Source organism: Petromyzon marinus, chromosome 39 (assembly GCF_048934315.1).
Source record: "Petromyzon marinus isolate PM22_M1 ecotype Great Lakes invasive population chromosome 39, UKy_Petmar_22M1.pri1.0, whole genome shotgun sequence".
NCBI classification, from domain to species: Eukaryota; Metazoa; Chordata; class Hyperoartia; order Petromyzontiformes; family Petromyzontidae; genus Petromyzon; species Petromyzon marinus.
In genome coordinates, this window is record NC_133705.1 from 4,958,951 (window position 1) to 4,984,944 (window position 25,994).

Below are 25,994 nucleotides of genomic sequence, written 5' to 3' on the forward strand. Positions count from 1 at the left end.
ATCGGTGCTGTAGCGGTTAGCGTGCTGCGCTACAAGCCTAGCCACCTGAGTTCGATTCCCGCTCTCAGCCAACACCAATCACGATTGTCTAAACCGGTCTTGGACCTCCCCTAGGTCAACTCAGCCTCAAATGGGTACTTGTTGCGGTGTGTAAACATCGCCACTAGGGAGACAAAGGCGGTCGGACGTGGTGCTGGCCACCCACACCCCCCTTCTGTACAGTGCCAGCACTTGCCCCAATAGTCTGTGAAGGCTATTCGTGGGAGCTTTGTCTTTAGGTTAATGGGTGAGCAGCTCGAGGAATGGGTGGGCTCGTGGGGTAAGTCGGTGGATGAGGATGTTGAGTCTGTGAGTTGGTGCGCTACGAGCGAGTGAGCGGGACGATGAGTAAGCGAGCGGGTGAACAGGAGCGAGTGGGCGCGGCTCTGTGAGTAGGCGAGCTGATGAGTGTTCAGGCTCCTGTGCCAGCTGATGAGTGTTCAGGCTGTGTGTGCTAATGATTAGTGAGGCTGCTGTGCCAGCTGATGAGTGGTCAGGCTACTGTGTGAGCTGATGAGTGTTCAGGCTCCTGTGTGAGTTGATGAGTGTTCAGGTTGCTGTGTGAGCTGATGAGTGGTCAGGCTACTGTGTGAGCTGATGAGTGGTCAGGCTGCTGTGTGAGCTGATGAGTGTTCAGGCTACTGTGTGAGCTGATGAGTGTTCAGGCTGCTGTGTGAGCTGGTGAGTGGTCAGGCTGCTGTGTGACCTGATGAGTCTTCAGGCTCCTGTGTGAGCTGGTGAGTGGTCAGGCTGATGTGTGAGCTGATGAGTGTTCAGGCTCCTGTGTGAATTGATGAGTGGTCAGGCTGCTGTGTGAGCTGATGGGTGGTCAGGCTGCTGTGTGAGCTGGTGAGTGGTCAGGCTGCTGTGTGAGTTGATGAGTGGTCAGGCTGCTGTGTGAGCTGATGAGTGGTCAGGCTGCTGTGTGAACTGATGAGTGGTCAGGCTGCTGTGCGAGCTGATGGGTGGTCAGGCTCCTGTGCCAGCTGATGAGTGTTCAGGCTGCTGTGTGAGCTGATGGGTGGTCAGGCTGCTGTGTAAGTTGATGAGTGGTCAGGCTGCTGTGTGAATTGATGAGTGGTCAGGCTACTGTGTGAGCTGATGGGTGGTCAGGCTGCTGTGTGAGCTGGTGAGTGTTCAGGCTGCTGTGTGAGCTGATGGGTGGTCAGGCTACTGTGTAAGTTGATGAGTGTTCAGGCTGCTGTGTGAGCTGATGAGTGTTCAGGCTGCTGTGTGAATTGATGAGTGGTCAGGCTGCTGTGTGAGCTGATGAGTGTTCAGGCTCCTGTGTGAGTTGATGAGTGTTCAGGTTGCTGTGTGAGCTGATGAGTGGTCAGGCTACTGTGTGAGCTGATGAGTGGTCAGGCTGCTGTGTGAGCTGATGAGTGTTCAGGCTACTGTGTGAGCTGATGAGTGTTCAGGCTGCTGTGTGAGCTGGTGAGTGGTCAGGCTGCTGTGTGACCTGATGAGTCTTCAGGCTCCTGTGTGAGCTGGTGAGTGGTCAGGCTGATGTGTGAGCTGATGAGTGTTCAGGCTCCTGTGTGAATTGATGAGTGGTCAGGCTGCTGTGTGAGCTGATGGGTGGTCAGGCTGCTGTGTGAGCTGGTGAGTGGTCAGGCTGCTGTGTGAGTTGATGAGTGGTCAGGCTGCTGTGTGAGTTGATGAGTGGTCAGGCTGCTGTGTGAGTTGATGAGTGGTCAGGCTGCTGTGTGAGCTGATGAGTGGTCAGGCTGCTGTGTGAACTGATGAGTGTTCAGGCTGCTGTGCGAGCTGATGGGTGGTCAGGCTGCTGTGTGAGCTGATGAGTGGTCAGGCTGCTGTGTGAGTTGATGAGTGGTCAGGCTGCTGTGCGAGCTGATGGGTGGTCAGGCTCCTGTGCCAGCTGATGAGTGTTCAGGCTACTGTGTGAGTAGATGAGTGGTCAGGCTGCTGTGTGAGTTGATGAGTGGTCAGGCTGCTGTGTGAATTGATGAGTGGTCAGGCTACTGTGTGAGCTGATGGGTGGTCAGGCTGCTGTGTGAGCTGGTGAGTGTTCAGGCTGCTGTGTGAGCTGATGGGTGGTCAGGCTACTGTGTAAGTTGATGAGTGTTCAGGCTGCTGTGTGAGCTGATGAGTGTTCAGGCTGCTGTGTGAATTGATGAGTGGTCAGGCTGCTGTGTGAGCTGATGAGTGTTCAGGCTGCTGTGTGAGCTGGTGAGTGGTCAGGCTGCTGTGTGGGCTGATGAGTGTTCAGGCCGCTGTGTGAGTTGATGAGTGAGTGGGTGAGCGAGCGGGGGAGGAGTTCTTTGCGGCTGGTGAGGAGGAGGAGGTGTGGGTGCGAGGAGGAGTCGCCGTCGCTATGACGACGCTTACGACTGCGTTCCCCCGCTGGAGGCTGGAATGCGTGACCTGCGTACGACCCCCCACTACACGCGGGAGATTCCGCACACAGCCTGCCGGCCAGCGGTCACTCCTGCACTGAGCAGGCCTGCTCAGTGGGGACTGCTCAGTGGGACCGGTCAGCGGGACCGGTCATTGAGACCGGTCAGTAGGCCTACTCAGTGGGCCTGTTTTGGATACGGCCTCTTGCCCTAATCCTAACTCTGACTTGACTCCCTACGAGGCTAAACCATGGCTCTCGACGTTGCTCTAAATCCAACCCTAGCCCTGACCACCACCACACTACTCACGCACACTCTGCACCATGCACACTGTCCAGACAATACAAACGAGTCGGGCAGTAGGAATGAGACGGCGCACTGCAGGCGGAGGCAGGTTTAACGCGAGGGACAGGGCGCGACCGATGCAGAGCGCAGCGGAGAGCGCGCCGACAGAGACAATCGGTGCAGGCAGGGAGCGAGAGAATCGCATCCTCCATCCCGAATCATGAGAATGCACGCGGGGGTCTGGGACTGAGCGGGGGTCTGGGAGGGCGCCGGGGTCTGGGAGGGGGCGGGGGTCTGGGAGGGTGAGGATGGTACTGTCTGTTCTCGACCGACCGGCTGTGAAACCTGGTTCCCTGCCTGTGGGATGCGTTGTGTAACGCACGCATGTACATGCGGGTGCCAGTGTGGTTGTGATGTGTCTGTGCTTGTGACTTTGTGTGTACGTGCGAGTACGGCCTTAATATGTGCTCGCTAACAGCACTTGCACTCGCAATCTGTTAAAGGCTATTTGGGCGATCTTTGTCTGCGTGCGGCGGGGGAGTGGTGGCAGAGCAGTTAGCGCACTTTGCTACGAACCCGGCGACGTGGCTCCACTTCCTGGCCACCGCCAACATCAGCGGCAAGTGACATCCCAACCAGGCCTGGGCGGCCTCTCTGCCCCCTACATCGACTCGACTTTTCAATGAGTACCTGCTGAAGCGTGTGGAACAACAGTCCTGGGGAGACAAAGGCGGTCCTGATCTCGTGCTGTCTGCACCCATCTCCCTTGTACGATCCGCTGGCCTGAACAGGCGCTCGCTGACAGCACTTCTTGCCTCAACAACAGCCTGTTGGAAAGGCTACATGGGGGGCGGGGGGGGGGATTGTGATTGGCCCATTTGTAGTTCGTGCCATGAGTGGATCAAAGTCGCAGAACGATCCAGTCCATCATCATAAGGAGCACTCTATAGCAGGCAGCACCAGCATCATCTGCAGAGGCAGCTGTTTCATCATCAGCAGAAGCACCATCGGCAACAGCATCTTAAACAGCAGTAGCTGTGTTCTTATTATCAGCAGCATTACTATTATGAGCAGCAGTATCATCAGCAACAGCAGCATGATTATCAACATCTGCAGCAGCAGCAGTCGAAGCTCTTTCATTACAAACACAAACAACATCATCTGTAGTAGCAGCAGTAGCCGACGTTTCATTATCAGCAGAGGCAACATCCTTCTGTCGTTAAAATTTTGTACTTCCTTGTTGGGCATTCAGCAGTTGGTTGTAGGCCTTCGGGAGAATATCCCCCACCATAGGAATGTGGAATTGCCCTCTTGGCCAAGAGAAGCCAATGGGAATTGGCATCGCCCAATGTTCGTTTGAGCGGGGAGACACTTTCACTTTTTGGACTTTGAACGCCACAAATCCTCACAGTCACGGCCTCCCCCCCCATGCCTGAAGCCTGGAGCGACTCGCGGTGTATCATGGGCAAGTGTCACAAACACATGCGGGGATCTGGTGCCACTGATTTTCTCAATTTTAGCCCTGGATCCCTCCGTCACCCGTCTGCGTCTGTTGCTCGTCTGCATCCATTGCGCATCTCCGTCGCGCAACTTAGTCACGTGTCTGCGTCTTCGTCGTGCGACTGCATCTCTGTCGCATGTCTGCGTCTGTTGCGCGTCTTCATCTCCTGTGTGGTGTGTCTCTGCGTTCCTCCGTGTGTAACGCCTTGTGCCTCTCGTGTGCCTGTGTCCATGTGCCCCCCCCCAGGGACGTGCTGATCACGCACGTGCGGCCCGGCACGAGCTTCCCGGGCCTGTGCGGCGACGTGCGGGAGATGTGCTCCTTCGACAGCGAGCAGCTCTTCACGATGAAGTGGATCGACGAGGAGGGTGAGGGACCCACATGAGGCCGATGACGACGATGATGAAGCTCATGATGACGACGACAATGATGACGACGACAATGACGACACGACGATGATGATGATTGGTTTTTGAGAGACCCGCCCTCCCGGATGCCAGGGGCGTCCCAAAGCATTGTACGTCACACTCTCACATCAACGCATTTTAAAGGGCACCCCCAGTGGCAGCTTTCCTCGTGCGGCACAAAGTGACTCGGCAGCGGGCCCGCCAGCGAGCTTTAAATGCCTCTCCTCTTCTTTGGAACGGTGTCTGACGTTTTAGCATCATCCTTGGCGACGGGGGGGGAGGTAGGAAGGCCCCTTTTCCAATGTATTCCTGAAGATGGTCCCAGCTCAGGGATTGAAAACGTCTGACTTCGTGCTGAACGATTCCAAAAGCGCAGCGAAAGGAGCATTGCAGCAGCACAGCCGTGTCAAAATCTGCCCTGACGTACACGCTGACCCCCGATCGGTGACCCCCCCCCCCCGTGACCCCATATGACCCCCGTGACCCCCCCCCTCCCGTGTGTGGACAGGCGACCCCTGCACCATCTCGTCGCAGATAGAGCTGGAGGAAGCTTTCCGTCTCTACGAGATCAACAAGGACTCGGAGCTCATCATCCACGGTATGGGCCTTCCCCCCTCCCCCCCGCCACTACTGGGCCCACCCGTCCCCCCCCCCCTTCGTTCATGGCAAGGGCCCCCCCCCGCTATCAGGGTGGTGACGTTGCACGGCCGGGGGAGCTCGTTTCTGCCTCTTTGCCGCAGAGGTTGGCACGCTTCGAGCCGTGGCGGCTGCCCCCCAGGTAGACGCTGCGGGCGAGACGGGGGAAAGCGCGTGCCGGTGCTCCTCCCCGCTCCCCGCTCCACCAGGCGTTGTGGTGGCGGCTAAAGATCCCCGTGCCGTTGTCGGAACGGGACGGGGGGCGGGTGCTGGGGGCGGGGAGGAGGCGCCGGTCGCGTGCCGGTGTCCCGGGTCCGCGTTTCGTCAAGTTGTGTCGGAAGATGGCCAACCGCAAGTTACTTTGCGGAGCAACTTCGCCCTCGACTGACAGACTAGCCGCCTGTGAAACAGCGGCGTGTTCGTGATAGCCTTGCGTGATAAGAGGACGACCAGTTCTACTGATTATTCATTTATTCGTCTGATTTGCATGCCGTGTGTGTGCGCGTGCGTGCGTGTGTGTGTGTGCAGTATTCCCAACGATCCCAGAGAGACCAGGAATGCCGTGTCCAGGAGAAGACAGTATGTACCCATGCACACGCTCACACGATCACTCACACACACACACACTAACATGCTTTCACACACATTTACACACACACATACTAACACACATAAACAATAACACTCGCACACTGACATACACTAACACACTCTCACACATTCACACTACTACACTCACAAGGACAAAGATCCCCCGTATAGCCTTAACAGACTGTTGGGGCAAGTCCTGTTAGCGAGTAGCACCTGTGAAGGCTGGCACGCCCGGCCACCTTTATCTCCCGAGTGGCGATGTTTACTACACACCACACCAGGTACTCATTTGAGGCTGAGTCGACCTCGGGGAGGTCCTGAACCGGTTCAGATAATCGTCACCGGTGTTGGTGGCCTTGAGCTCGCACGTAACCCGCTAACCACCCATGCAGACTTAACTCCCATGCAGAATAACTCCCATACGCATTGTGTGCATCTGCTTATATGTGCGTGCACTTGTATGTGCGTGTGTGTACATAACGCAGCTGCCAGTCATCTTCCTGTAACACCTGCGGGGGGAGGGGGGGGTTTGTCCCGTGACCTCTTTCCTACCAGCAGCAGCAGCAGCGAGACTCCCACACATCACCTAGCCTGGCGTAAGCCCCGCGGTGACGTCACCGCCAATTAGTGGCAATTGGGGGCGGCTGCTGTTGTTGTTGCTCTTGCTGCTGTTCTTGTTGCTGCTTTTGCTGCTGCTGTTGTTGTTGCTGCTGCTGCTGCTGTTGTTGCTGCTACTGTTGTTGCTGCTTCTGTTGTCTATGCTGCCTGCTGCTGTTGTTGCTGCTGCTGTTGCTGCTACTGTTGTTGCTGTTGTTGTTGCTGCTGTTGTTGCTGCTACTGTTGTTGCTGCTGCTGTTGTTGCTGCTGCTGCTGTTGTTGTTGCTGCTGCTGTTGTTGCTGCTGCTGCTGTTGTTGTTGTTGCTGCTGCTGTTGTTGCTGCTGTTGCTGCTGCTGCTGTTGTTGCTGCTGTTGCTGCTGCTGTTGTTGTTGCTGCTGTTGTTGCTGCTGCTGTTGTTGCTGCTGTTGTTGCTGCTGCTGTTGTTGCTGCTACTGTTGTTGCTGCTACTGTTGTTGCTGCTCCTGTTCTAGCTGCATCTGTTGTTGCTGCTGCTGTTATTGTTGCTGTTGTTGCTGCTGCTGTTGTTGTTGCTGTTGTTGCTGCCGCTGTTGCTGCTACTTCTGTTGCTGCTGCTGCTGTCGCGTAAATGATGAATGAGACGGCATCCTCGTGCTGCGGTTGTGAGTTTCCGTGCACAGCATCGAGCGAGCGTAAAAACGATCGATGCGTCAGCTCCGTCCGTTTGTAGCGGAGCGGGAGAGGAAGTTAGGTCACGGTCGTGACTCAATACGAACGGAACTCGACTATTTCGTTGCCTTTCCTATTAGGCGCTCGCCATAGAGAAAACGCGGCCACACTGATCGGAGCGTTCCTCTGATCTTACTTCACCATGCCCGTCTGTGTCGGTTGGTAAAGGCGGCGGCGAGCATAGCTGAGTGTACCACGCTACGCCGTGCCCGCACTTGTCACTTAATCACCAGCATCGGGGGAGGGCTGTGCCGCCCCCCCCCTCCCCCCCACACGATCACACAATCACACGCGTGTGGTCATCATTGAGCTGACGAACTCTGCAACACGGATTTGATTCCCGCTCACGGCCAACACCAGTGGCGATTATCTTAACAGGTCCTGGGCCTCCCCTAGGTCGACTGGTGCGATGTGTTGTAAACATCGCTACTGGGGAGACAAAGGCGGTCAGGTCTGTTGTTGGCCACCCACCCCTCTTGTACCGTGCCAGGCTTCATAGGTGCTCGCTAACAGCACTTGCCCCGACATTCTCTTAAGGCTATACGGGGAATCTTTGTCATTGTTTGTGTGTGTGGAAGTGTGGGGAAATGGGTATTTTGTCCCATCAAACATTCCACCGCTTAAACTCCCCATTCGTGATGGAGCAGTTGTGGAGAATTTTCCATAAGCGCAGTGTGCTTATGGCCATCTCCGGTTTTATAGCAGACGTCTCGCTCTGAATTAGTCGAGCGGCATTATCATTTCATCGGCTGCGTAACACTGCTGTGTGGAATTTACCTGGTTTGTCACTCCACACGAAGCTTCGGGTCTTCTCGGCCACGATCATGCCTCCCTTCTCTATGTTTGCGAAACGTGGACCCCCCCTAATGGAACATCTTCGCCGGTTAGAAACATTGAGGCTCGCCTGACATCTTGGGTTTAACCAGGCTGGGTTGTGTGAGGAGCTCACAAATCCTTTGAAAGGTCTGGAGACATTCCCATTAGTGAGCTCCTCTTGCAGGCAGGGGGCAAAACAGGCACGACATGGGCTGGAGAAGAGATGGAGTGATGCGGTACGGGAGGATGTGGAGCTGAGTGGACTTGCCGAAGACTGGTACCAGCGGTGTCAAGATCGGCCTCTGGAGGAGGCTCGTGAAGGACGCTACTGGGCAGTTGGAGGCAGTCGCCCTCCAACAACAATGGAGGGCAGAAGAGCGACGCTGGTTCATCTACCGGTCGTCTCAGTCAGTCAACCCATGGCACCTGGGTCTGTCCTGTGACCTCCTGTCAGCGAGCCTTTGACATTTCACGCGGCCTCAAAGTGCACCTGGCCTGGCACGGGTGCCGTGGTGACGTCACCGTCACTTAGCGGTGAATGGTGGGTATTGGTATTGGAACGGTGGTGTAGTGGTTAGCGCCCTGCGCTACAAACCCAGTGACCTGAGTTAGATTCCCACTCACGGCCAACACCGGTGACGATTATCTGAACAGGTCCCTAGGCCTTCCCGTGGTCGACTCGGTTTTAAATGAATACCTGGTGTGGCGTGTAAACATCGTCACTGGGGAAACAAAGGTGGCCGGGCGTTTTGCTGGCCACCAACCCTGTCGTGTGCTTTGTCGGCCTTCATAGGTGCTCGCTGACGGCACTTGCCCTGACAGTCTGTTGAGGCTACACGGGAGCGAGGGGGGGTTGGAGATCTTTGTCCTGCACCACCAACTTCTCATTGCTGTGCTCGGCGCCGCTTCCACGGCAACCTCGCGCCATTCGCATCGCACCTCCGATTAGCGTGGTTGGCTACGTAAGGCGCGAAAGAAGTTCCATGTACAGCACATGCAGAGGTCAAATTCGACGGGGTTAGCGCCATGCCCCACACTCATTGTCGTCTACGCGCCACCATCGCCACGGCCAAACGATCACCGTCATACATCAGAATTATCCTTCGCTAAAATCAATTATCCATCATCGTCATCTGTGATGTTTAATTATCGCCATCATCATTTCTCCACGCCCGGTTAATCATTATCAATCGCAGCTTTCCTTCATCAGAACGAAAACCACCATGTCAGAAGCCACCTCTTTTCTCCAGCGGTCATCATCCCCCAGTCCGGCATCGATGCAACGGCGGCTGCCCTCGTTGGTCAACACGGCGGTCGTCCTCTGCTGTGAGAGTCATCCCTCTCCTGCCCCCGGCATGAGAACGTGGAATTTCCACGGATGGATCAAGGGCACGCATCCTGAATGTGGAAACAACCCTCAATGGGAGCTCCCCCCGCGCCCCTCCCCCCGGCGCCCCCCCGCGCCCCTCCTCCCAGCTCCCCCCTCGTCCGTTTGCGTGGTTCCACATCGTGCGCTGAGAATCAATAAGGGAGGCGTCGCTATGCAACGTGCACGCTGCACCTTGTGTACGCTGCACCTTGTGTACGCTGCACAGTGTGCACGCTGCACCTTGTGTACGCTGCACCTTGTGTACGCTGCACCTTGTGTACGCTGCACATTGTGTACGCTGCACTGTGTGTACGCTGCACCTTGTGCACGCTTTGCACCTTGTGCACGCTGCACCGTGTACACGCTGCACCGTGTACACGCTGCACCTTGTGCACGCTGCACCTTGTGTATGCTTCACCGTGTGTACGCTGCACAGTGTGCACGCTGCACCTTGTGTACGCTGCACAGTGTGCACGCTGCACATTGTGCGCGCTGCACTGTGTGTACGCTGCACCTTGTGCACGCTGCACCTTGTGCACGCTGCACATTGTGTACGCTGCACATTGTGCACGATGCACCTTGTGCACGCTGCACCGTGTGTACGCGTACACTGCACCGTGTGTACGCTGCACCGTGTGTACGCTGCACCGTGTGCACGCTGCACCGCGTGTACGCTGCACCTTGTGCACGCTGCACCGTGTGCACGCTGCACCTTGTGCACGATGCACCGTGTGTACGCTGCACCGTGTGTACGCTGCACCGTGTGTACGCTGCACCGTGTGTACGCTGTATACGGAAGGGGCGCAGTGCTCCTCCGTGGATCCGGGGGTAAACACGAGACAACGCGCAGGAGGGTGAGAGTGGGCGAGGGGAGGGAGAGTGGGCGAGGGGAGGGAGAGTGGGCGACAGAGAGTGAGAGAGAGAGAGGAGTCACGTGGGGGGAGAGAGAGGGGGACAGAGAGACGGGTAGATACATACTGGGAGAGAGGGAGAGACACTGGAAAAGAGGCCGTGGTGTGCTCGGTGGCAGAAGACGGTAGAGAGCTCTGCATGCAGATCTGAGCTACCCGTCGGAGGCCGTAGGACTGCGGGAAGAGCTTCGTGCAGATGCAGCACTTGTCGTAAAAAATAATAATATTACAAATAATACATAGAAAACATAGGGGGAACATAGACATGGAGTAGGGAGAGAGGTGGTAGAGAGAGAGGGGTAGAGAGAGAGAGGAGGTAGAGAGAGAGGGAAGGGGTAATCATTTAAAAGGGGGGGGGGGGGGTTACATAAAGCAAAGCATGATGAACGAAGCAAAGTGCCGACTACACCGAGCATCTTCTTGTTTCCTCTGATTGTACAAAAAAAGGAGACACTGGGAGAGAGGGAGAGATGTTGGGGAGAGGGAGAGACACTGGGGAGAGGGAGAGACACTGGGGAGAGTGAGAGACGCTGGGAGAGGGAGATACACTGGGGAGAGGGAGATACGCTGGGGAGAGAGGGAGACGCTGGGGAGATGGAGAGACACTGGGGAGAGAGGGAGAGACACTGGGGAGAGAGGGAGAGATGTTGGGGAGATGGAGAGACACTGGGGAGAGGGAGAGACACTGGGGAGAGATGTTGGGGAGATGGAGAGACACTGGGGAGAGAGAGACGCTGGGGAGAGGGAGAGACACTGGGGAGAGGGAGAGACACTGGGGAGAGAGGGAGACACTGGGGAGAGAGGGAGACGCTGGGGAGATGGAGAGACACTGGGGAGAGGGAGAGACACTGGGGAGAGAGGGAGACGCTGGGGAGATGGAGAGACACTGGGGAGAGAGGGAGAGACACTGGGGAGAGGGAGAGACGCTGGGGAGAGGGAGAGACGCTGGGAGAGGGAGAGACAATGGGGAGAGGGAGAGACACTGGGGAGAGGGAGAGACACTGGGGAGAGGGAGAGACGCTGGGAGAGGGAGAGACGCTGGGGAGAGGGAGACACACTGGGGAGACGGAGAGACGCTGGGAGAGAGGGAGAGACGCTGGGGCATAAGGGAGAGACGCTGGGGAGAGGGAGAGACACTGGGGAGAGGGAGAGACACTGGGGAGAGGGAGAGACACTGGGGAGAGGGAGAGACGCTGGGGAGAGAGGGAGACACTGGGGAGAGGGAGAGATGCTGGGGAGAGGGAGAGACGCTGGGGAGAGGGAGAGACGCTGGGGAGAGGGAGAGACGCTGGGGCATAAGGGAGAGACGCTGGGGAGAGGGAGAGACGCTGGGAGAGGGAGAGACGCTGGGGAGAGGGAGAGACACTGGGGAGAGGGAGAGACGCTGGGGAGAGGGAGAGACGCTGGGGAGAGGGAGAGACACTGGGGAGAGGGAGAGACGCTGGGGAGAGGGAGAGACGCTGGGAGAGACACTGGGGAGAGGGAGCGACGCTGGGGAGAGGGAGAGACGCTGGGGCATAAGGGAGAGACGCTGGGGAGAGGGAGAGACACTGGGGAGAGGGAGCGACGCTGGGGAGAGGGAGAGACGCTGGGGCATAAGGGAGAGACACTGGGGAGAGGGAGAGACGCTGGGGAGAGGGAGAGACGCTGGGGAGAGGGAGAGACACTGGGGAGAGGGAGAGACGCTGGGGAGAGGGAGAGACACTGGGGAGAGGGAGAGACACTGGGGAGAGGGAGAGACACTGGGGAGAGAGAGAGACACTGGGGAGAGGGAGAGACGCTGGGAGAGGGAGAGACACTGGGGAGAGGGAGAGACGCTGGGGATAGAGGGAGAGACACTGGGGAGAGAGGGAGACACTGGTGAGAGGGAGAGACGCTGGGGAGAGGGAGCGACGCTGGGGAGAGGGAGAGACACTGGAGAGGAAGAGATGCTGGGAGAGGGAGAGACACTGGGGAGAGGGAGAGACGCTGGGAGAGGGAGAGACGCTGGGGAGAGACACTGGGGAGAGGGAGAGACGCTGGGAGAGGGAGAGACGCTGGGGGAGAGGGAGAGACGCTGGGGAGAGGGAGAGACGCTGGGGAGAGGGAGAGACACTGGAGAGGAAGAGACGCTGGGAGAGGGAGAGACACTGGGGAGAGGGAGAGACGCTGGGAGAGGGAGAGACGCTGGCGAGAGACACTGGGGAGAGGGAGAGACGCTGGGGAGAGGGAGAGACGCTGGGGAGAGGGAGAGACACTGGAGAGGAAGAGACGCTGGGAGAGGGAGAGACGCTGGGGAGAGGGAGAGACGCTGGGGAGAGGGAGAGACACTGGGGAGAGGGAGAGACACTGGGGAGAGGGAGAGACGCTGGGGAGAGGGAGAGACACTGGGGAGAGATGTTGGGGAGATGGAGAGACACTGGGGAGAGAGAGACGCTGGGGAGAGGGAGAGACACTGGGGAGAGGGAGAGACACTGGGGAGAGAGGGAGACACTGGGGAGAGAGGGAGACGCTGGGGAGATGGAGAGACACTGGGGAGAGAGGGAGAGACACTGGGGAGAGAGGGAGACGCTGGGGAGATGGAGAGACACTGGGGAGAGAGGGAGAGACACTGGGGAGAGGGAGAGACGCTGGGGAGAGGGAGAGACGCCGGGGAGAGAGGGAGAGACGCTGGGAGAGGGAGAGACACTGGGGAGAGGGAGAGACACTGGGGAGAGGGAGAGACACTGGGGAGAGGGAGAGACGCTGGGAGAGGGAGAGACGCTGGGGAGAGGGAGACACACTGGGGAGACGGAGAGACGCTGGGGCATAAGGGAGAGACGCTGGGGAGAGGGAGAGACACTGGGGAGAGGGAGAGACACTGGGGAGACGGAGAGACACTGGGGAGAGGGAGAGACGCTGGGGAGAGAGGGAGACACTGGGGAGAGGGAGAGATGCTGGGGAGAGGGAGAGACGCTGGGGAGAGGGAGAGACGCTGGGGAGAGGGAGAGACGCTGGGGAGAGGGAGAGACGCTGGGGCATAAGGGAGAGACGCTGGGGAGAGGGAGAGACGCTGGGAGAGGGAGAGACGCTGGGGAGAGGGAGAGACACTGGGGAGAGGGAGAGACGCTGGGGAGAGGGAGAGACGCTGGGGAGAGGGAGAGACACTGGGGAGAGGGAGAGACGCTGGGGAGAGGGAGAGACGCTGGGAGAGACACTGGGGAGAGGGAGCGACGCTGGGGAGAGGGAGAGACGCTGGGGCATAAGGGAGAGACGCTGGGGAGAGGGAGAGACACTGGGGAGAGGGAGCGACGCTGGGGAGAGGGAGAGACGCTGGGGCATAAGGGAGAGACACTGGGGAGAGGGAGAGACGCTGGGGAGAGGGAGAGACGCTGGGGAGAGGGAGAGACACTGGGGAGAGGGAGAGACGCTGGGGAGAGGGAGAGACACTGGGGAGAGGGAGAGACACTGGGGAGAGGGAGAGACACTGGGGAGAGAGGGAGACACTGGGGAGAGGGAGAGACGCTGGGAGAGGGAGAGACACTGGGGAGAGGGAGAGACGCTGGGGATAGAGGGAGAGACACTGGGGAGAGAGGGAGACACTGGTGAGAGGGAGAGACGCTGGGGAGAGGGAGCGACGCTGGGGAGAGGGAGAGACACTGGAGAGGAAGAGATGCTGGGAGAGGGAGAGACACTGGGGAGAGGGAGAGACGCTGGGAGAGGGAGAGACGCTGGGGAGAGACACTGGGGAGAGGGAGAGACGCTGGGAGAGGGAGAGACGCTGGGGGAGAGGGAGAGACGCTGGGGAGAGGGAGAGACGCTGGGGAGAGGGAGAGACACTGGAGAGGAAGAGACGCTGGGAGAGGGAGAGACACTGGGGAGAGGGAGAGACGCTGGGAGAGGGAGAGACGCTGGCGAGAGACACTGGGGAGAGGGAGAGACGCTGGGGAGAGGGAGAGACGCTGGGGAGAGGGAGAGACACTGGAGAGGAAGAGACGCTGGGAGAGGGAGAGACGCTGGGGAGAGGGAGAGACGCTGGGGAGAGGGAGAGACACTGGGGAGAGGGAGAGACACTGGGGAGAGGGAGAGACACTGGGGAGAGGGAGAGACACTGGGGAGAGTGAGAGACGCTGGGAGAGGGAGAGACACTGGGGAGAGAGAGAGACACTGGGGAGAGGGAGAGACACTGGGGAGAGGGAGAGACGCTGGGAGAGGGAGAGACGCTGGGGATAGGGAGAGACACTGGGGAGAGGGAGATACGCTAGGGAGAGGGAGAGACGCTGGGGAGAGGGAGAGACGCTGGGGATAGGGAGAGACACTGGGGAGAGGGAGAGACACTGGGGAGAGTGAGAGACGCTGGGAGAGGGAGAGACGCTGGGAGAGGGAGAGACACTGGGGAGAGGGAGAGACGCTGGGAGAGGGAGAGACGCTGGGAGAGGGAGATACACTGGGGAGAGGGAGAGACGCTGGGGAGAGGGAGAGACGCTGGGGAGAGGGAGAGACACTGGGGAGAGGGAGAGACGCTGGGAGAGAGGGAGAGACGCTGGGGAGAGACGCTGGGGATAGGGAGAGACACTGGGGAGAGGGAGATACGCTGGGGAGAGGGAGAGACGCTGGGAGAGGGAGAGACGCTGGGAGAGGGAGAGACGCTGGGAGAGGGAGAGACGCTGGGGAGAGGGAGAGACACGGGGGGGGGGAGGGAGAGACACTGGGGAGACGGAGAGACGCTGGGGAGAGAGGGAGAGACACTGGGGAGAGGGAGAGACGCTGGGAGAGGGAGAGACACTGGGGAGACGGAGAGACGCTGGGGAGAGAGGGAGAGACACTGGGGAGATGGAGAGACGCTGGGAGAGGGAGAGACGCTGGGAGAGGGAGAGACACTGGGGAGAGGGAGAGACGCTGGGGCATAAGGGAGAGACGCTGGGGCATAAGGGAGAGACGCTGGGGAGAGGGAGATACACTGGGGAGAGGGAGCGACGCTGGGGAGAGGGAGAGACGCTGGGGAGAGGGAGAGACGCTGGGGAGAGGGAGAGACACTGTGGAGAGGGAGAGACGCTGGGAGAGGGAGAGACACTGGGGAGAGGGAGAGATCGGATGAGACACACATGGAGTGAGACACTGCGAGAGACGGACACGGGGACAACCACAGGGAGGGAGAGGCACAGAAGGAGAGGACCGGGAGAGGGAGAGTGACACACGGGGAGGGAGTGAGACTGGAGGCGGAGGAGGGTGGGTGATGTAGAGAGAGAGACAGGGGGAGGGAGGTAGAGGGAGGGAGGGACCCAGCACATTAGCAAGCAAGGCCGAGGAATCTCTCTCAGAAATCGTCCTGCATCGTCATCGTGGCCCTCGCCACGAGCGGTAGACGCGGCGGCGGCAACGGTGGAGGAGGAGAGAAAAATTGCCGGAGACGACGCCGGGAACGCCGATTTCCCGATTCGCGGGAGGAGGAGGAGAGGAGGAGGAAGAAATGAGAATCTGAATTGTATTCCAGGCCTCTCCTGCTCCTCCGTTTGCCCCCCCCCTCCCATTTCCCTACTCGGAAACCTGCCCCCCCCTCTCTCCCCCACAATTCAACGATTTTAGACAGAATTATAAGATGTGGCAGTCGTCGATTTACTTCACTGTAAGTGCTGTTTACCGTAAGTGAGCGTGTACCATGGCGTACACCGTTTACCTTACCGTCGTATCTCGCCGTGCTGGCTGCTGCTGCTATTGTGGGTGGTGTTGGTGGTGGTGCTGTGGGTGGGGGTGGTGGTGTTGGTTGGTGATGTTGTTGTTGTTGCTGGTGGCTATTGTGGTGGTGGTGCTGTCGCTTGTAGCGGTATTGTTGGTGGCGGCTGTTGCTGTTGTGGGTCGTACTGATGTGGCGGTGTTGATGTTGTAGCTGGGGTGGTGGTGATGTTGTAGGTGCTGGTGGCATTGGCTATTGTGATGGTTGTGGTGGTGGTGCTGCCTGCTGGTAGTTGTGTTGTAGGTGGTAGTGGCTGCCGCTGACATCGGTGCTGCTGCTGGTAGTGTTGTTGTAGGTGGTGGTGTTGGCTATTGTGGTGATGGTACTGCTGGTAGTGTTGTTGTAGGTGGTGGTGTTGGCTATTGTGGTGATGGTACTGCTGGTAGTGTTGTAAGTGGTGGTGTTGGCTATTGTGGTGATGGTACTGCTGGTAGTGTTGTTGTAAGTGGTGGCTATTGTGGTGATGGTACTGCTGGTAGTGTTGTAAGTGGTTGGTGTTGGCTATTGTGGTGATGGTACTGCTGGTAGTGTTGTAAGTGGTGGTGTTGGCTATTGTGGTGATGGTACTGCTGGTAGTGTTCGAGGTGGTGGTGTTGGCTATTGTGGTGATGGTACTGCTGGTAGTGTTGTTGTAGGTGGTGGTGTTGGCTATTGTGGTGATGGTACTGCTGGCAGTGTTGTAGGTGGTGGTGTTGGCTATTGTGGTGATGGTACTGCTGGTAGTGTTGTAAGTGGTGGTGTTGGCTATTGTGGTGATGGTACTGCTGGTAGTGTTGTAGGTGGTGGCTATTGTGGTGATGATACTGCTGGTAGTGTTGTAGGTGGTGGCTATTGTGGTGATGGTACTGCTGGTAGTGTTGTAAGTGGTGGTGTTGACTATTGTGGTGATGGTACTGCTGTTAGTGTTGTAAGTGGTGGTGTTGGCTATTGTGGTGATGGTACTTCTGGTAGTGTTGTAGGTGGTGGTGTTGGCTATTGTGGTGATGGTACTGCTGGTAGTGTTGTTGTAGGTGGTGGTGTTGGCTATTGTGGTGATGGTACTGCTGGTAGTGTTGTAGGTGGTGGTGTTGGCTATTGTGGTGATGGTACTTCTGGTAGTGTTGTAGGTGGTGGTGTTGGCTATTGTGGTGATGGTACTGCTGGTAGTGTTGTTGTAGGTGGTGGTGTTGGCTATTGTGGTGATGGTATTGCTGGTAGTGTTGTAGGTGGTGGTGTTGGCTATTGTGGTGATGGTACTTCTGGTAGTGTTGTAGGTGGTGGTGTTGGCTATTGTGGTGATGGTACTGCTGGTAGTGTTGTAGGTTTGTGGTGTTGGCTATTGTGGTGAAGGGAGTGGAGCTGTTGTCAGTAGTGGCCGTTGTCAGTGATGGTGCTGTGTGTTGTGGTGGTGATGTGGTGTTGGTCGCAATGGTGGTTGCAGTGATAGTGTTCATGGTGGTGTAGATGTTGTCATTAATGCTAATTGTAGTTGTGACATTGGTGGTGATATTGGCATATATTGTCATTGGGGGTGATGGTGGTCGTGGTGGTTCTGTTGGTGGTGTCAGTGGTGGAGCTGGTGACGGCCTGAGTAGGTTTCGTTGGTTGATTGGTTTTGTTGCGAGTGATTTTGTGAGTGTGTGTGGGTGTCAGTGCTGAGTATGGCTGTCAGTCTTGTGTGTGGGTGTCACTGCCTGTGTGTGTATGGATGGGAGAGGTCAGATGGGGAAACCGGTAGTGTAGCGGTTAGCGCTACGCTGCGCTACGAACCCGGCTTCCCGAGTTCGATTCCCTCTCACGGCCAACACCTGTGACGATTATCTGAACAGGTCGTGAGCCTCCCCGAGCTCGACTCGGCTTCAAATGAGTACCTGGTGTGATGTACAAACATCGCCACTGGCGAGAGACGACAGCGGCCGGGTGTGGTGTTGAACCCCCCACCCCCCTCACGTGGGCCGTGCCGGCCTTCATAGGTGCAGCTACTCGCCGAGAGCACCTGGCCCAAAAGTCTGCTGCAGGCTATACTGGGGGGGGGGGAGGGACTTTGTCTTTTGAGGTCAGAGTGAGAGTGCGTGGAGGGCAGTAGAGATTGGGAGAGAGCGAGAGAGAGAATGAGGACCGCCCGCCCACTCGCCTTCATTCATTAAAAGGCGACTTTGGGGGGAGTTCGACTTCCCCAAGTTCGCAGCAAGCAGTTGGGAGTCGCCGGCAGCTACCCCCCCCCCCCCCCCCCCATTGTGGCTTAGATTAAAAAACAACAGCAGCAGCAGCTGGCACTGGGGCAGGCTGGTTGAGAGGCGCTTTCAACAGCCCATGGTACCACCATCGCCGGTTGCGTTCGTTGATAGCCGGGACACGCCGGGCCTAGCTCAGTCTCGCAGAGAGACTCCTTTTCAAGAGGGCCCTGCTCAGTTTATTTTCATGGTATAGGCGGAGGGGGGGGGTGGAAGGTTTTGGGTGGGTGTGGGGTGGGAGGTGTTGTTGTTGTTGATGCTGCTACTGCTGTCCGATCCCAGATGAGTCGATTTGTGGTGTGGCTTTTCTGCATTGGGATGGTGTTTTTTGTTGCACGATACCGGGTTACGTGTCATTATTATTGGAGCAATGTTTGTTTGCATGCTCACAAACAGGTACTCTGTGTGGTTATTGCAGTACTTGATTCCTTGCGAAAGGTTTCTATTTTGTGTTTGAACATTCTGACACAACTCCCGTTTACTGCCGGAAAGGGTTGAACTCATTATTATTTTTTCGTACTTGATACTGGCAAGAAGGTCCCACGATATAGCTGCTGCTCACCCCGAGCTATACAAATGCTCTGTTACGTGTGGCATTGTCTTTGTGCTGTTCATCTTTTGGCGTTCTCTGGTCTGACACTGGTGGTGAGACTAGGCCGTGAAGAAGTTCGCTGTCTCTGCTGTAGGCCAATCAGTTTCAAAGACAATGCCATATTTTATCAGAGAATGCCTGCTTGCATGTTCATCACAGGTACGTGTGGTTAATTTTAGATTTGAAGTTTTCGTGACTGCAAGGATCCATACTCTTTTGGTTCTTTCGGTAAAGTCACGTAGATGGAAAAAAATTAAAATAATAAAATGAGAATAACTAAATTAAATCACGACGTTTCGGGCGCGTCACAAGCGTCCTTCATCAGGTGGGAAAGCATGGTCTGCTACTGATGCAGACTGTTTTAAAATGTTTGAATCGGGTGTAGCCCAAGGGTCATAAAGAAGTGGCTGGGTCTAGTGATGTTAATGTGGGAAATTAGCATGTAACTGGGCACGGAAGTGGCTATGTTAATGTGAGAGATTAGCGTGATGTTAATGTGATGAATTAGCATGTAACTGGATACGGAAGTGGCGATGTTAATGTGAGAGATTAGCATGATGTTAATGTGAAGAATTAGCATGTAACTGGGCACGGAAGTGGCTGTGTTAATGTGAGAGATTAGCGTGATGTTAATGTGAGGAATTAGCATGTAACTGTATACGGAAGTGGCGATGTTAATATGAGAGATTAGCATGATGTTAATGTGAGGAATTAGCATGTAACTGGGTACGGAAGTGGCGATGTTAATGTGAGAGATTAGCATGATGTTAATGTGAGGAATTAGCATGTAACTGGGTACAGGAGTCGCTATGTTAATGTGAGAGATTAGCATGATGTTAATTGCTCGGAATTAGCAGTACTCTTGATGCCTTGCAGAAGATTTCTATTTTGTGTTTGAGCATCTTAACAACTCCCGCTTTATTGCCAGAAAGGGTAAATCCTTTTCTTTTTGTTTATAATTTTATACGGGCAAAAGGTCTCATGATGTAGCTGCTCGCTGCGAGCTACGAATTATCTGACACTCGCATTGTCTTTGCGCTGTTCGCCTTTTGGCGTTCTCTGGTCTGACACCGCTGGTGAGACTCCGCCATAGAGAAGAAGTCTGTGTCTGTTGTAGGGCAATCAGTTCCAAAGACGGTGCAGATATTATTATCGGAGCTTGTTTTGTTTGCATGTTCACCGCAAGTACTGTGTGTGTGGTTGATACAGACTTGATGCCTTGGTGTTTGGACGTCTTAACCCAGCTCCTGTTTTATTTTCTAAAAAGGTTAAAACCTATGATTATTTTTCATGCTTTGATACTGCCAAAAAAAAAGGTACCATGATATCGGTTAGATTGTCCACGCGCCTTTAGCTGAGTGAGGAAACCGGGGAACACCACGGTGGCTCGGAGATATTTACTACCTCGCGTGGAATACAGGAGGCTGTGGGTTCGATCCTGATCCCGACGCGTGCTGTGTATTTGGAGTTTGTGGTGTCTCTCTCTCCCTGCGGTCACGTGGATATTTCTCCGGCTCCTCGCACTCGCTAACACTCACTCACTAACACTCACTCACTAACACTCACTAACACTCAATAACACTCACTAACACTCACTCGCACTCACTAACACTCACTTGCACTCACTCGCACTCACTAACACTAACTCGCACTCAGTAACACTTATTCACACTCACTCGCACTCACTAACACTCACTAACACTCACTCGCACTCACTAACACTCAGTAACACTCACTCTCACTCACTCGCACTCACTAACACTCAATAACACTCACTAACACTCACTCGCACTCACTAGCACCCACTCGCACTAACTCGCACTCACTCGCACTCACTAACACTCACTAACATTCACAACAACTGCCATGTTACCACGACGCTTGTGCCAAGCCATGTGCACCTTGAGGCCACGTGAAGTGTCGAACGCCTGCTGGCAGGAGGTCACGGGGCAGACCAAAGTGCCACGGGTTGACTGACTAAAATGACTGAGATGACTGGCTGATGCACCACCTGTGCCCCCTACTGTGCCAACTTGCTGAATTTTAGCTGCCCGGTGCGCCGCTCGTTGTTGTGAGCGTCGCTCTTCCGCCCTCCGTTGTTGTTGGAGGGCGACTGCCTCCAACTGCCCAGTAGCATCCTTCACGAGCCTCTTCCACAGAGGCCGATCTTGACACCGCTGGTACCAGTCATCGGCAAGTCCACTCAGCTCCACGTGCTCCTGTACCACATCACTCCATCTCTTCTCTAGCCCGTGCCGCGCCCGTTTAACCCCCTCGATCCGGCCGAACAAAGCTGTTTCGGCATGAGGTGGCTGGGCATGCGGGCTACATGACCCAGCCAACGCAGCCTTGCTTGCCGGAGGAGCTCACCGATGGGACCTTGCCCAGATCTTTCAAAGATTTGGGCAAGGTCCCATCGGACCTTGTCGCACCCCAAGGTGTACAGGGAATGGCTCTGACTCCCGGCCACGTAGTTTTGCCCGGGCCCGCTCACCATCATGAAGGTCCTTAATGATCGTGAGCAGAGGGTCAGGGACTCCAAAAGCACGAAGAACAACCCAGAGCCCAGGCCTACTGATGGTATCATAGGCCTTGACCAGGTCAATAAAGCAGAGATGTAGGTCTTGTTGGAATTCCCTACACCTCTGCTGTAGCAGACGGACAGAAAATATGGCATCTGTGCAGGACCGCCCTTTCCTGAAACTGCATTGGGGCTCCGCAAGCCTCTCCTCAGCGTGCCTGGCAAGGCAATGTTGAATAATCCTTGCCAGGACCTTTCCCGGCACACTGAGGAGTGAGATGCCCCTGTAGTTGTTACAGTCTGTGCGGTCCCCCTTCTTAAAGAGGGGGACCACCAGGGCATCCTTCCAATCCTGCGGAACCCGTCCAGTGGTCCAGACTTGTTATGATGTCATATAGGACAGTCTGTGCACAAACGCCACCCTCCCTCAGCATTTCGCTTGGGAGATCATCTCTGCCCGGTGCCTTTCCTGGTCTCAGACTCCAGATCGCCTTCAGTACTTCCTCAACAGATGACACCTCAGCCAGCCACTCACAGGGGGTGACTTCTTCCAATATTTGAGGCACTGCAGCCTCACTAACACTCACTAACACTCACTAACTCGCACTCACTAACACACACTCACTAACACTAACTCGCACTCACTAACGCTCACTAACACTCACTAACACTCACTCACTAACACTCACTAACACTAACTCGCACTCACTAACACTCACTAACACTTACTCACTAACACTCACTAACACTCACTAACACTCACACTCACTCGCACTCAATTTCACCAAATGGCACAGGCACTGCAGAACAAGACTACGACAGAAAAACGTCCCAGCCACACGGCAGTCGGGGTGACATAGAACACGTGAGACGGTGCTAATGACATGGACAGTACTCGCGAGACTACCAACGAGATAGTCGCAGTGACACGAACGAGACGAGTGAGACCATACCACCGAGACAAACTAATATCCCCCGTGTAGCACCACAGACTGTCAGGGAAAGCGCTGTTAGCGAGTGGCGGCACTGATGAAGGCCGACACTGTGGCACACGCGAGGTGGGAGGGTGGTGGTGGTGTGTCAGCACCACGCCACCCGGCCGTCTTTGTCTCCCTCGTGGCGTTGATTGCGCACCGCACCGGCTACTCAGTAAAACGTTCAACGTAGCGGAGGCCCAGGACCGATTGAGATAATCGTCACCGGTATTGGTGGCCGTGAGCGGGAATCGAACTTTGGCTGCCAGATTTGTTCACGCAGCGCGCTGACCGCTGCACCGCCGCTCCACTCACCGCACACACGGCCTTACACGAGCACTCCTTTGAGGCCGTGTCGACGTGTACACTTACACACTCACGCGTACACTTACACACTCACGCGTTCACTTACACACTCACGCGTTCACCCCCCACACACTCACGTGTACACTTACACACTCACGCGTTCACTTACACACTCACGTGTACACTTACACACTCACGCGTTCACCCCCGCACCCCCACACACACACTCTCGTGCAGAGATTGTTTTTTTGTTTGCTGCCAATTATTGTTCCTGATTGTGTCGGTAGTGGCAGCGGCGGCATCGCCTTGTCAAGAGCCGTGGACGTTTCAATTTGGAACTCCCCCCTCCCTGTCCTTCCCGCTCTCCCCTGGCGAGCGCTGTCCAATACAGTCACAGATATCGCAGGAGCCGGTTGCCGTTACTGCTGAGTGCGTAGGCGGTGCAGTTGCACCGATGCCCAAGAGACATGGGGTGTACGGGGTGTGTGCCCAGGAGCCGGCGACGAGGTGCGGGGGGAAGGGGGGAGATTTAATTTATTCCCCCCCCCACCACCCCCAGGCCGCATGCCAACCGCGCAAAGCCACTGGATGCAGCGTTAATCACTGCGGAGTGTCGGGGTCTAGTGGGAGTGGATGGGGAGTAACGTGAGTGATGGGGGCTAGCAGGAGTGATGGGGCTAGCGTGAGCGATGGGGGCTATCAGGAGCTATGGGGCTATCAGGAGTGATGGGGCTATCAGGAGTGATGGGGCTATCAGGAGTGATGGGGGCTATCAGGAGTGATGGGGCTAGCGTGAGTGATGGGGCTAGCAGGAGTGATGGGGCTAGCAGGAGTGATGGGGCTAGCAGGAGTGATGGGGCTAGCGTGAGTGATGGGGCTAGCAGGAGTGATGGGGGCTAGCGTGAGTGATGGGGGCTAGCAGGAGTGATGGGGCTAGCGTGAGTGATGGGGCTAGCAGGAGTGATGGGGCTATCAGGAGTGATGGGGCTAGCGTGAGTGATGGGGGCTAGCAGGAGTGATGGGGCTAGCGTGAGTGATGGGGCTAGCAGGAGTGATGGGGCTAGCAGGAGTGATGGGGCTAGCGTGAGTGATGGGGGCTATCAGGAGTAATGGGGGCTAGCGTGAGTGATGGGGGCTAGCAGGAGTGATGGGGCTAGCGTGAGTGATGGGGGCTAGCAGGAGTGATGGGGCTAGCGTGAGTGATGGGGGTTAGGAGTGATGGGGGCTATCAGGAGTGATGGGACTAGCAGGAGTGATGGGGCTAGCGTGAGTGATGGGGGCTAGCAGGAGTGATGGGGGCTATCAGGAGTGATGGGGCTAGCAGGAGTGATGGGGCTAGCAGGAGTGATGGGGCTAGCAGGAGTGATGGGGGCTATCAGGAGTGATGGGGCTAGCAGGAGTGATGGGGCTAGCAGGAGTGATGGGGGCTAGCGTGAGTGATGGGGGCTAGCAGGAGTGATGGGGCTAGCGTGAGTGATGGGGGCTAGCAGGAGTGATAGGGCTAGCGTGAGTGATGGGGCTAGCAGGAGTGATGGGGCTATCAGGAGTGATGGGGCTAGCGTGAGTGATGGGGGCTATCAGGAGTGATGGGGGCTAGCGTGAGTGATGGGGGCTAGCAGGAGTGATGGGGCTAGCGTGAGTGATGGGGGCTAGCAGGAGTGATGGGGCTAGCGTGAGTGATGGGGCTAGCAGGAGTGATGGGGCTAGCAGGAGTGATGGGGCTGTCAGGAGTGATGGGGCTAGCGTGAGTGATGGGGGTTAGGAGTGATGGGGGCTATCAGGAGTGATGGGACTAGCAGGAGTGATGGGGCTAGCGTGAGTGATGGGGGCTAGCAGGAGTGATGGGGGCTATCAGGAGTGATGGGGGCTATCAGGAGTGATGGGGCTAGCAGGAGTGATGGGGCTAGCGTGAGTGATGGGGCTAGCAGGAGTGATGGGGGCTATCAGGAGTGATGGGGCTAGCGTGAGTGATGGGGCTAGCAGGAGTGATGGGGGCTATCAGGAGTGATGGGGCTAGCGTGAGTGATGGGGGCTATCAGGAGTGATGGGGCTATCAGGAGTGATGGGGCTAGCGTGAGTGATGGGGGCTATCAGGAGTGATGGGGCTAGCGTGAGTGATGGGGCTAGCGTGAGTGATGGGGATATCAGGAGTGATGGGGCTAGCGTGAGTGATGGGGGCTATCAGGAGTGATGGGGCTAGCAGGAGTGATGGGGCTAGCAGGAGTGATGGGGCTAGCAGGAGTGATGGGGCTAGCAGGAGTGATGGGGCTAGCGTGAGTGATGGGGGCTATCAGGAGTGATGGGGGCTATCAGGAGTGATGGAGCTAGCAGGAGTGATGGGGGCTATCAGGAGTGATGGGGGCTATCAGGAGTGATGGGGCTAGCAGGAGTGATGGGGCTAGCAGGAGTGATGGGGCTAGCGTGAGCGATGGGGCTAGCGTGAGTGATGGGGGCTAGCGTGAGTGATGGGGGCTAGCAGGAGTGATGGGGGCTAGCAGGAGTGATGGGGGCTAGCAGGAGTGATGGGGGCTAGCAGGAGTGATGGGGGCTAGCAGGAGTGATGGGGGCTAGCAGGAGTGATGGGGGCTAGCAGGAGTGATGTGGGCTAGCAGGAGTGATGGGGCTATCAGGAGTGATGGGGCTAGCGTGAGTGATGGGGGCTAGCAGGAGTGATGGGGCTAGCGTGAGTGATGGGGGCTAGCAGGAGTGATGGGGCTAGCAGGAGTGTCAGGGTTAGTGCAATCAATTTGCGAATTTTTATCTCAGTAGCCAGTGTGTGTGCGTGTGTCTTTGTGCGAGTGGCTCAATGTGTGTATCGAGTGCGTGTATACACGTGTACTGTTTGTGTGTGGGGGGGAGCGGGCTCTGAACCCGGTGACCTGAGTTCGATTCCCATTCACGGCCAACACCAGTGACACAGCCTCAAATGAGTACCTGGTGCGATGTGTAACCACCGTCACTGGGCAGAGACAAAGGCTGCCGGGTGTGGTGTTGACCACCCACCCCACCCCCCTCGCGTGCGCCGTGACGGCCTTCATAGCTGCAACTTGCTAACAGCACTTGCCCCAACAGTTTGTTCAGACTATCTGAGGATCTTTGTCTTTGTTTGTGGAGGGGGGAGGGGATTCCAACTCAGGTTCTTAGCGGGTTGCTGGTAGCGCGTGTCTGACATCGCCATTGTGAACCCCCTGAGAGCCACGGGGGTGGGGGGCACCTTTGCCTCATCGTTTTCCTATCACGGCTTTGATTATCCGATCGCCCGCTGGCAAAATGACCTTCACAGTGCGTGCGTGCGTTGCTGTTGTGTCGGTTGCATTCATCGTCAGAGGGGAGGGCATGAGCTCGTACGTGTGTGTGTGTGCGCGTGCGTGAGCACGTGTGAGCACGTGTGAGCACGTGTGTGTGTGTGCGCGCGTGAGCACGTGTGTGTGTGCGCGCGTGAGCACGTGTTTGTGTGTGTGCGCGCGCGCGTGAA

The 25,994-nt window shown here is 56.7% G+C and overlaps 1 protein-coding gene across 2 annotated transcripts in view; it reads left to right on the plus strand.

Annotated features, from left to right (window-relative positions):
* LOC116950555 (protein kinase C iota type) overlaps positions 1-25,994 on the plus strand; it is a 75,617-nt gene that overhangs the window by 12,362 nt on the left and 37,261 nt on the right. Inside the window, exons 2-4 of one of the 2 annotated variants that reach the window (XM_032968432.2) lie at positions 4,432-4,553; positions 5,101-5,190; positions 5,757-5,807. In XM_032968432.2, coding sequence (XP_032824323.1) covers positions 4,432-4,553; positions 5,101-5,190; positions 5,757-5,807 — 263 coding nt within the window. Of the gene's footprint in view, positions 1-4,431; positions 4,554-5,100; positions 5,191-5,756; positions 5,808-15,453; positions 15,822-25,994 lie in introns of those variants that run through there. The other variant, XM_032968433.2, reaches the window with a different exon arrangement.